The 12,140-nt window shown below is 38.1% G+C and overlaps 1 protein-coding gene across 6 annotated transcripts in view; it reads right to left on the reverse strand.

Moving 5' to 3' along the window:
• dmd (dystrophin) overlaps positions 1-12,140 on the reverse strand; it is a 1,945,510-nt gene that overhangs the window by 1,105,928 nt on the left and 827,442 nt on the right. For all 6 annotated transcript variants that reach the window (XM_078559857.1, XM_078559853.1, XM_078559852.1 and 3 more), the window contains exons 25-28: positions 9,241-9,411; positions 5,007-5,189; positions 4,001-4,135; positions 1,004-1,153 (exon numbers count right to left, since the gene is read on the reverse strand). In XM_078559857.1, the coding sequence (XP_078415983.1) occupies positions 1,004-1,153; positions 4,001-4,135; positions 5,007-5,189; positions 9,241-9,411 (639 nt within the window). The remainder of the gene's footprint in view (positions 1-1,003; positions 1,154-4,000; positions 4,136-5,006; positions 5,190-9,240; positions 9,412-12,140) is intronic.

Below are 12,140 nucleotides of genomic sequence, written 5' to 3' on the forward strand. Positions count from 1 at the left end.
AGACCAACTGAACTTTGAGGTATTTGGTGACAAGGGCACAAATGTCTGTGCTCATTTGCCTGGAAAGTTGCAATTTTCAGTGACACAGGTTCTTGGTCAACTCAAGGTAGCTCCTTCTTTGCCAATAGATCCTATGCTGGGGGTATGGCCTCTGTGTCCTTCCTGCTCCTCATTCATCTCCTCTGCCCCTCTCATTCCCAAGGCCCTGCCCTTCCTGTGGAGAATGTTGCCCCTCAACACCGCTAGACCCTAAGTCTGAGTGTTTTGCCCCCATTACCTTCTGCTGCCTTTCTTCTGATTATGTGGCCCCTCCTTTGTGTTTGGCATCTAATGCAGTGCCAGGAGGGTGACAAGTCCCTGCACTGCCCGAGCGCATTTTGCCTGCTCTCCCTGCAGCCTGCACTGAGCTAATGAAAACAGTGTGCCAATGGTCATGTTCCGCTCTGCACTGTTAACCCTTTCATGGGGTCCACCTAATTCCCAAGGCAGCCTTAACTGGCTCTGTGCTGTGAGTCTGCCTCCATTCACCTGGTCTGCCTCAGATAGCCCTGTCAAAATCAGAACATGCCCCTTAATAAGCTGTCAATGAGTTCTTTTACAAACTCAATTGCCATGGTTAAGGATCGAGCAGTTTCTCGAGGCTGCCCTCTCCTGCCCTAGTTAAACTCACTGGCGCTGTGAGTGGTATCAGGAAATCTACATGCCAACCAGCGCCAGTATCTTAGTTCCTCACCTGCCTCAGTTCCTTCCCCCACTGGGACCTGATATTCAGCCCTTTTGACCTGCAAATAGTTTACGATCCATATTGTACAGACACCCACAAAAGTGCATAAAATTAGCACAACTTGGAAAATATGTTGAAATAAAAAGACAAGTCTTTCTAAAAGATTTATTTTGATTGATCCAGGCCCAGTGCCATGAAGTCCTCTCCAAAACATGGAATTAGTATTATCACCTAAGGATTATTAAGTCACCTGAATAAATGGCAGTGCATTCATCTCACCTGTTGTAAGAGCTCCTCCCAACGAGTATTGAATGTCTCCAGCTTTTCATTGATCAGCTCATCCAGGATTTCGCCATCAGTCAGTGTCTGCGCCAACTCACGGATTTGGTTTTGATTATCTTCTGAGTGACGCATGACATTTTCCAGGGACTGAAACAAATCCACAATATTAGAAGTAAATGACTTTGAAGTTCAGCATTAAGCAGGTAGATTGTGTTTTTTATATAAATATATCTGTATACTTAGGTTAGAACGCGATCCAAGGCTAGAACGCATCAATGAATTCAGATAGCATAAAAACAGTTTATCAGCTTCCAACCATTTAATAAGAGTGGAGATAAGCCCACAACAGAGATAAGCCTGTAAATAATTTGATTGGCGAAGCATTTCAAATGGACGATAGGCTCAGTGAAGTGGCACTGTTTCATGTAATTCAAGCTCCAGTGATATCAGGTCTTACTCCACAGCAAGATAAAATAAAATACCTCACATGTTTGTATATATATGGTGACCTATCCACAAACAAAGACAGGCACAAACATTGTATTTTCACCATTTACAAAAGCAAACAGCCACAGGTTACAGGTTACCCTCCAATGCCTACACCTCAAGTACCTGATCATGTAAGAATGATATCTGTGAACGTATCAGTGTCATCTCCTAGTGCACAAAAAAATCTTACTCTGGTCCCTGGAAACTGCTTCTAAACCAGTGTTCTATTTGAAGCATTGCTATCCTTTGTTGGCAATTAATGATACATTTTCAGTTCATTTCAGATATAAATTATGTGGTGATCATGGAAGGTTTAACCACTAATTGCTAGTCACCTTGGGCCATGAGCAATTAATAGAGAAGCACATTTTTCTTGAAAACCATGAAATTGTATATTGTTGCTTGCACCAACTATTTTCAATATAACCACAGAGATCAGGTAGCTGTGCTACCTAATGCATATGTCAAAGAAGTATTGCTTCTGACATCAAAAATCACAATTTACTGTTGGGAATATTTTAAGGGCAGTACAGATAGAAGCTTCCTAAAATCTGTAGTGAGTTCACAGACTTTGTAATAACATTTTGTGTACAAGTGGTCCAGTAAGTAATAGTTGAATGTCAGCTCCCCACCATAGCACTCTCTCCCCCACCCCCTCCCCGTTTCCCAATGGCACTGGTGGGGTTGCAATCTCGGTATAATTGGAAGCCAAAGATTTAAATAGTTTCAAGTGCAAAGGGCAGTATCAGATCTTTTAAATCATGCCTCCACAGAACGCAACACTTCCCAGGATATCTCCATTGGCAACACAATGCTCCCACTACTCCCAATCCCAAGGGTATCCACTCTTTACCAAGTTAATTAAGGTAAGTAACAATTAGTGGGCAAACCTTGCAAATGATTCATGTACCTAAAATGAACTTAAAATGTATCCATCATTGCTAACAAAGGATAGCAATGTTTTAAATAGAACACTGGTTTAGAAAAGGTTGCTAAGGACCAAATTAAGGATCAGGAACAGAGTAAGTTACACAGCCACAACTTTATGCTATTTAACACACAATTTATCAGGGTTAATGATTGATGACATGTAGAGGAATTTAGATGGGAGTGGAGGCCAGGTTTTTGTTATAGTGTAATGACAACAGCCTGGAGTTCTAATACCACTGGAGGGAAATGGTGCACTATAGAAAGAGGGGTGTGTTGAAGTATGCAAATATTTATAGCAGGTTGAGTGTTTGAGGCTGGGAAGAATGGAAAGATTGTATTCAGAACAGAGATGCCCTGGCTGGGATTGTATTAATAGTCAGAGCGCTGAGAGTGGAATGCACTAAGTGAGAACTTTTGATGGAGGAAGTTGTCTGCACAAAATTTGGTGGGGGGGGGCGGGGGGGCGTGCTTGTGGCTGGGAGTGATATGTCAGACTTCTGAAACCAATGGAAGGTCAATTCAGGGTGTTTGGGGAATTGGGGATCGGTTGATGGGCTCTGCAAGTAAATAAGGAAGTAGAATTTACATTTATATTGCGTCTCACCACTTCCTTAGGGTGTCCCAAAGTGCCTTGCAATTAATGAAATACTTTTGAAGTTTACTCATGTAACATAGGTAAACACAGCAGCCAACTTGTGCACGGCAAAACCCAATAAACATCACTTGAATGAATTACCAAATAATCTGTTTTTCTTTTGGTTCATTATGATGTCTTTCTAATCTTCATGTCCTACGTTATTTTAGTACTAGTACCTTAGATCAATCTTGTGGATGAATCCCAAAAACCCATCCCTTCAAAATTGTCTATCTTTGCTTAGAAATCTGGATAATCTTTTGATAAAATGCCAAGAGAACGAACAGCAAACCATCTGGTAATTGCTTTTAGTTGCTCTGCTGTCTATGGCTTCAAAAGACCTTAATTCTGTCCTGGAAGACTGTACAGCATCACAGAAAACTTCCTTTTAAGTTTAAAACAATAAGAGAATGTTGAATAAGCACATAAATAAGTCACACATAGTTATATATTTACAACAGACATTCTGCTATCTAACTCAGAGTGGGATAAATAATAAGATGTGCACAACTATTAAGAGATAAGTTAACACTTTGTGCCTATCTTTAGGTAACACAGTGATTTCTTCGCAGAGTTGGAGTCTACACCCCTACACCATTGAAAATTCAAAACAATGTTTCTCTATTTTAGGAGTTTCTACTGATTTAATTGAGCATTCAGTCTGAAAAAAGCCAAACACTTATATTTGAACAGAGAGGTTCCTTTTAATATCTTAGAAAAGGTTGACCAAGAGTCCCGGAATTTTAATATTTCACTAGTCAGATTTAAAAAGGAACCATTTGTAATGCTCAACATGAATGCAAAGCATTGCAAATTTGAACTACTAAATTTAGATGAAATTATGACAATTAAAAGTTGCACTTATTTCATTTAAATATGATTTTTCAATGAATGCTATATGGAGGGTACATGCGAGTAAGTCTACAGGCACAATTACTTACATCAAGTGCCTCAGAGATCTCTTCTGCACCTCCCTGAAGGTTCTCTGTTTCCCTGAGTTTAAGCTCTAGTTCATCAAGCCATAGATTTTCTGCCTCCAGATAGGACAGTAATTCACACCAACATGACCACACCTCCTGAGATTGAATGTGGGAAATCCAAAATTAGAATCAAAGACAAAATAAAATATGATGCAGAATAATCAAGTAACGTGATGCAATAAACTTCCTATTCAATTGTAGAGTATCTTTCAAAAGTACAGGAACATTCTTTGGGGAGAAATGAGCAGACTCGTGGAGAAATAACCAACATTTGTGTTAACAAAAACATCTCACTAAATATAAATTGATTCTGTGTTTAGTGTTCATCATATTTTAAACCTTTGGAGAAGGCTGATTCTCCGTACTCATCATTATGCTGAAGGATGGATAAACCAACCATGGCAACATTTTGATAATATAGGGATATAACATTAGATTGTTTAAAGATAATATCAAGCTTGAACCAATCCAAATCTAAGAAACTTCAGACATGCAGGTATCAGCTTATGAATGTGTCTTTACCATCATAGGAGATACAAACAGACAATCAGCAGAACTGCTTTCATTCTATTTCTTCCCCACACCCACACAATCACCCACCCCCAACACCACCACTCACACAAAAACCAATGGGAATTATGTTTTCCTTGGAAACAACAAAGATCTCTATGAATATAGTGTCATATTATTGTGTTTGACAAAGAGTTAACCTCCAAGATCATTTAATACAAATAATAATACTCTTGCTGTCACCACTATTTTACCAACTTCCAAATAGTCCCCTACATCTCAGAAATTAGATAAGAATGCCCCTGAAAATATCTTTGCCTGCAGCCCTGGTGCTTTCCTTCACATTACTTAGCATACACAAGCAATACATGTCCATCCAGAAGCAGTTCACAATCTTTTTTAACTAACATGCTTGATGGGAAAGAAAGGAAGGATCTTTTGCAATCCAAGAACAAACCTCAAGAGTCTTGCATTTTCTATTCAGTCTGCTGCAAAGCCGTTGGTAGTTGCCTGTCAGCATGTCCAACTCAGACTTCAAAGCTTCATGGGCTGCTGGTGGAGCCTTCTCTATGAAACTGTTAACACTATCACTCAACAGCTTCACCTTCACCTCTTTCTGTGAAACCTCTTCCTTGGCTCTCTTAAAAAAAATAAAGTGCACATAACTACACAAGCATTAAAAGTGCAATTGTGTTTACACCAAACATAACTGCTACTTCTATGTATTTCCACAACCCTCCCTGCAAGTCCAGGAAATGAAACATGACCATATACAGCCCCCTAAGTTAACCATTTATTGAGAAGAAAAACTGTTTATGATCTTTAGGTTATCAGCATTCAACACTGAAATCTCTGATTCAATTTACAGAGACAGGGATTGGGTAGAATTTACCTTTTTCATAATGCCACATTGATAGGAAGGGAGTAGTAAAGCAAGGTCAAGCAAACTTCTAAAAACCTATTTTATTGTTGCATTAATTATAATTACTACAATTATTATTTTACTTGTAGACCATGACCTGGATTCACTTGGCTAGCCAGAGAAATAGTATCAAAGAGCTGCCAGTACCCAATGACGAGCATGGTGAGCGATCCAATATTTTAAAGATGATTAGTAAAGAACCCCTATGCCTAATGAAAGAGTCTGAAATATTGAAACTTGAATAATATGGTGCAAGAGCTACTTGCTGCCTATTTTCCTCTCTCCTTTGCCCCTTTACCTCTCCTTTGCCTTTACCCCTCCCTCAAAAATCATCTCAAAAAGAATGTTGAAAAAATAGATATAAAATGTTGAAATTTTTTGAAACATCCATTTAGGCAAAAGTTAGAGATAGATTTTACACCCAATTTTTACCTATCTAGATACTGGGAACATCCAGATTGTAGCCTCTTTTAGCGAAGTATTGCTTCCACTGTTCAGTTACCATTGATAAGATTACATTAACTGTGCTTAGAACCACCTTGCACAACCAGACAGTTTATAATCATTGTTTGATATAAATTTTCATGTAATGTTGATGCAAGTATTGGCATTAAATATTCTGCTTGGAACATCCTACCTGATGATACAACAGAGAGGTTAAGCATAACTTCAAACAGTAACCCTGTGTAAGATTATTAGATTACTAACCAGAATACTAACTGCTAAAATCTTACTTTATTATGATAAACTAACATCTAACTTTATTAGGAACTGGTCTTGGTGTTATAGTGGAGTGGGAAACTTAGAAATACGGCACAGTATAGAAAAGATACCAAGATAGTATGGGAAAATTAGCAAAAGCTGAGAGCTGAAGAGAGCACAGGATGTAAAATCCTCGAGGTACAGTAGTAAATATGAAGGGCATTGTGTAATTATGTAAGGTTAGCAACAGCCACATGAACCATTCCTGGTTTGTCAAGAAAAGCATACTCAATCATGGGGCTGAAGATGATTGGGGAGAGGGAGGGATTAACTGGATAAGAGCCAGAATAAAAGGCCTCCCGTCCAGATTCGTGTGTTGGAGAAATCTAGAGACAAGAGAACAAGACAAGGACAAGATATAAGATAAGAAGAGAGAAACAGAGAAGAGCCTGAAGACCAAAAGCTGCCAGAAGAAAAGTCATTGTGTGCTCCCCATCCAGTCCTAATGTGGTAAGTATATAGCCCTCATTAGACTGTAAATCACTGCCGGTGTTAACTGCTATAGTTTACCGGAGAACTTAATAAAATTTGTTCTGATTTTATCTCATTATTCTCACAACTGAACTTTTTGCCAGTCCATTTCCAAAACAGTTAGGAATTCAGAAAACTCAAAAACCAACACTTGTAAGGACATGAGGTTGGGCACTATGGGCAGGATTTTCCAGCCCCGTCTGCCACCAGGATCGTCCGGTCCAGCCAAAAGTCGATTAGTTGGGCTGATGAATCTCCAGCAGCGGGTCCCACCACAATGGGGCTGGAAAATCCTAGCCTATGACTTACAACAGCGATCATCAGCCTGACCTTTTTGACAGGCATTAAATTAGCACAAGCATTATCGTATTCATTTTAACTGGGTTAATGCTTGTTTTGAAATAAGACAAATGAAAAAAATTAAGTCAGTTCAAAGGATTATCTAAGCTTATTCCAAACTCTGCCTAAATCCCTTAAATACAGAATGGTCTTCTTGAATAACAGGGATAGGTGTGTTCACCTGTAGATAACCAGATATTGCTGGCTAACTTAAAGAAAACTGCTGTCTCAAAAATGTCTCACCTATTTATTCTATGCCTCCCATGAAAACAGCACACAACATTGTGAAATCCTGTTTCTATCACTCGTAGGCCTCTCAAATTTAAGGCATTTTGTCAAACAACTTGAGGTTTAGAGGTAGTAATAGACTGAGGTCATGAGACTACTCCACTAGTATCACATTGTTTCCCTATTCAATTACAATGGCAACCAAACATTTCCCAACTGTCCTTGCAAAACTGAATTAGCTATTTGCTCTTAGAATAAGCCATGATCCACTTACAACTTTATAGCTTATAATTGTCTTTTAGCCAGAGAAATTATTTTTGACATAGCATTCTAAACAAGTTTTATAGGCTAACAACAGAATCCATAGTGTCATGGAAACATAATAAAGTTTTAGTTGTTCATCATGCTGTTACTAAGCAATGTCAATTGCTGGTCTTTGGCAATCAAAGTGCTATTTGCTTTTTGGTCACTGGTGGGGTTTTTGCAAACAATATTGCTGTTTGTTCAGAATTAACAAGTCAACTCACGAAGAATTTCCACTGAAATGCACAGATGGGTTGCCTGGATAATATCTTAGTATCTCAATAATCAGCAGCTTTCTCTTAGCAATGGCAAGCAGCAGTCCTTAATTATTTCTTCCGAATACATATGTTGGTTGCTTATGAGAAGCACTCAGCTGTTATTTTTAGCACTTAATGGTGTTAGCTGTGCAAATTGCAGAGATATGTCCCCAAAACACTCCCACCTCTTCCAAGTCCTAAGTAGTGCTGCATTTATAATCTGTCTCTGTTTAAAACAGCTAGTTCTCAATGTTCTAACATTTGGGAATGGAGGTTGGGTGGCTTTCATATGCGAAGAGTCAATGTTAAATATATTATCAGAAAAGTACATGCTCAGGGCTTCAGATAAAGCACGCATTACAATGCTTCACTCAAGGAAACCTCATTAAAAATGTAATGAGATTCCTATTTTAGCTGCTAAATTGCAACTCTTTTGAGGCGCAACAGTCTCAAATCATTATATAGTTTGTTCAAATATAATAAAATAATGAAATGTGCTATGCAAAGCAACCATGACATAGGTGACAATAGTGGTGGAGGAGCTGAAGAAAAGATTAACCACTTAATTTATATTATCATGTTGTAGAATCTAGTGGGTCTTGTTCTGTTTTATGGGGCCTTAAATATATTTATAGTGTCTTTGAGATATATTCACTATAATATCAACCGAGGAATCTCACAATGTAATGAGAAACAGCTCTCAGAAAAACTCTTATCGTTTGTGAGTAAACAAGTCAGTCACACTGAAAATACAGTGGAACACAGGTGTATTATAACTCAATCCCCCTCCTAAAAATTTACATTGCAGGGGAAAAAATATATATATGAAAGTGCGTTTTACACAGGTGCAGTTTGAATTCCCAAAGTGCCAACAAACAATCAAGGCAGGAGAGCTGGCTCCAGGAAAATTTGATCTTGATGCTTTGGTCAGATGCCTTTCCAATATTATTGTGTCAGCTTTGTTTAATTGGTAGCATGCTTGGCTCTGCATCTATGGTTTCAAATTCAAGCCCTAATCCAAGCTCTTGTGCAATATAAACATAGATTGTTGTAAACCCACCAGGATTATTGCTGGTGACAGGTTTACCAATCTAATCATCCCATTGTAAGCAAGATTAATTCAACCATTTCTTTTGTGTCCCTTAAGTTTGCTCCAAAGCACAAGGGCCATTTGATCATCCACCCATGTAGAGAACAGCTGTGCCTGAGAGCACTCAAGGGTAACCTCTGGACTGTATGAGAAGCTTAAAGTTCGCACTGATTTTTGCCAACAAAATCTGTCAGATAGAAACTAGGAAATACTGGCAACAGAAAATGCTAGTGATTGGAATGAATGCATTGCCACCTAACTATTATAAAAGTAACAAAATATATGAAAAACACAAACAAACTTGCTAAGTGAAATTTACCGTGAGTTCTTCCACAGCCTTTTTGAGTTCTTCGGGTGTTTTATATTCAAAATCTCTTTCCAAATATTCCTCCTCAGCTTGTGCTATCCATTCCTGCATTTCAGACAGGTCTTTCCTGAGACTCATTGTCTTATCCAGTCCACCTTTTAATGCGGTCTTTTTGGCGTACGCCTATTTTTCGCAGTTTGAAGAAAAGGCAATTTTAACAGTTTTTGTCTCACAAAACATTTCACATGGCACTAAGAAGAAATTCTATAATTAAAAATAAACAATATCCCATCTTCTCACCTTTGCATAAAATGTCTGGGAAGTGCACAAAGCTTTTCTTTCAGTAAGGTAGTCACATATGGACCCAGTTACAGCTCCCTGTGGAACCATATACTCAGCCAGTACTCACTGACATCCTCACAAACATTGGTGCAAGCAGGCTGATGAATGGTGATAAATAATCCTCAAGGATGAAAAAAGTTCCAGCTTTTGAAACTGGTGAAACATTAAAACTTTTACTTCAGCCATGAGCAAGAATTTATTACATGCAGTGGGGGGTGGGGAAGGTATTTTTCAGCATTAAAACAAACTATGCTTCAATGCAAATAAATTACACTACCCTTCCTCTCTATTTTCCCATTGTGTGTGCACTTTGCAGTGCGCAATTTGGAGACGAAGCCTTGGGCAGCACCTATATAATTTTGGTCAGATTTAACACAGTATGCCTGCTCCACCTCAGGGGTACTGACAACTTTTCTCTGTCTTTGTAGTAATCTGGAAATTTGCATTGGAAGGCCTTTCCACTTTTGAGGATACATTTTATCGGCGTGTTGATGTGGGCATTTTTCCCAGCTCCTTGCAGTTGCTGAGAATAAGCTAATAAGAGATAACAATCTCACAAAATATTTTAAAAAAATTCCTTGCTGCATTATGCTAATTGTTGCAGTATTAATAGTGCCACCTTACGGCAAAATAAAATCTGAAAGATAATGGAAAGCTGAGTGTTTACATGGCTGGAGGTTTCAGCTAATGGAATAACTTTCATGGTCAGCAAGTGAGAAGAGAGAAGGTTGATTCTCAAGCTTTTTCCACCCAATGTCAATGACAGCAACCTGCAGATATTTTATTGCCAACAAGGTTGTGATGTTTCACACAATCAGGGAGAAATGAAAACATTGTCAATATGCAAAGTAGCAAATTCAGCCATCCCTCTTTGATTTTTCACTATTTAGTAAATACTAAGTTTTCCAGAGGGCCTCCTTTTCAAACATTGTTACATTTATGGTACCGATAAGTTCATTGGATGGTGCAATCAATCTTTTTTTTCAGTAGGCTAATTTCTAAACATTGATAATGCCAGCAGACTTGCTCTCCTCAGCACACCCTTGAGAAAAATAAGAAAGCCAGAGAGTGAAACTACGCACTCCCCAGAAAGCATACACAGGAAGACATTTTTCTTTATGGTCAAAAGAAAAAATAAACATCAAATCACTCTTTATGGAATGAGATTTGGATGTAGCAATTACTGTTGGTAATATTAGCTGACGATTGCATGTTGCTATAATATTCCTCTATTTACTGTTTTAAAAGTTGTGTTTGTGCCAAACACCTGACTGACCAAAAAAATGGAAATAGGGTCTTAAGTAATTCAAGAAATGCTCTGAATTAAGACTGCATACACACATTTGCTTCTTAGCACTGTTGGAATACTTGTGCCATTCAGATTACTGGAGTGTGTGTAACTGAGATGGATATTCAAAATTTGTATCTATGTTTAAATTTAAACCTCTTCCTATACATGTTATTTCTGTTTATTAGTATGAACATCTGAAGTTTTACTTTAATTGAAGCTTTACAATATATTTTGCTTATGTTACTGCAAAATACAATGTTTTGAAGGTTATTGCCTTATGATGCATTAAAACTCTGCACCTGTAGCAACTTCAACTACCAGCAAAAAATTTCCGTACAAATGAAATTCTGGACAGCTATTGGATTCAATAGGTTTACATGATAAAACAAACCAGCTGGAAACAGCATTGCGATTTACCACTTCGTAGCCATTAAATATATATATATATAAAATCTGAATCTATCTCTTTAATAAGAAGCCATACATTGAAAGTCATAATTTTAGGAAGAGAGTGTATTAATATACTGTCCTTGACATTTTAAAACATGAATATCAACTCTAGCCACCCTTTAATCATGTCCCATTAAAACCCAAAAAGTGCACAAATGCAAAACTGACTAGTGTTAAGTATTAAGGGCATTTACTCATTCATGCTCAAATTTTCTCTATTTTTTAGCCACATAACTTTCTTGTGCTAGATTGCACCTGTATGTGGACAAATCAGGAGGAACCTTAAGGTCCAAGTTTCATAGCTCTTCTGATATCTCAGTGGGAAAATGCTCCATCTAGTGTGGCACTGAGACATACAAATCCAGGGTGATTCCAGGTTCTATCCCTAACCTCTGCTGAGTTAGTTAATCTCAGTCAATAGCAATCTGGCTGCTACAATTATTCATGGAGCGTCTTGGCCTATCAAAGGGGAAGGAGAGGTCAATAAAATCAGTCTTGGTTGCCAACCTGATCATAATCCATTGATGCTCGTGTGTTGGTAAATGTTAGATGAGAACAAGGTTACTCCTATCTATGACACCCACTGTCCATTTTCGCACAAGACAACCTATTTGAGATGGACGTTAGCTGCTATTGATACCTTTGGATCCATTATCCAATATGAGGCGTTGCCTTCAGGAGAGGAGGGTCATGGACAAATAAGAAATTATAATTTAAAAAGTACCAGGGTCGAATGCAATCAGTGTTAATATTCATCAATCCTATCCCCACCACTGCCTAAGACACACCTTGCAAGTATTCAAATAATGAAAAAAATTGAAACTTATTA

This window comes from Cetorhinus maximus, chromosome 16 (assembly GCF_964194155.1).
Source record: "Cetorhinus maximus chromosome 16, sCetMax3.hap1.1, whole genome shotgun sequence".
Taxonomy (NCBI): domain Eukaryota; kingdom Metazoa; phylum Chordata; class Chondrichthyes; order Lamniformes; family Cetorhinidae; genus Cetorhinus; species Cetorhinus maximus.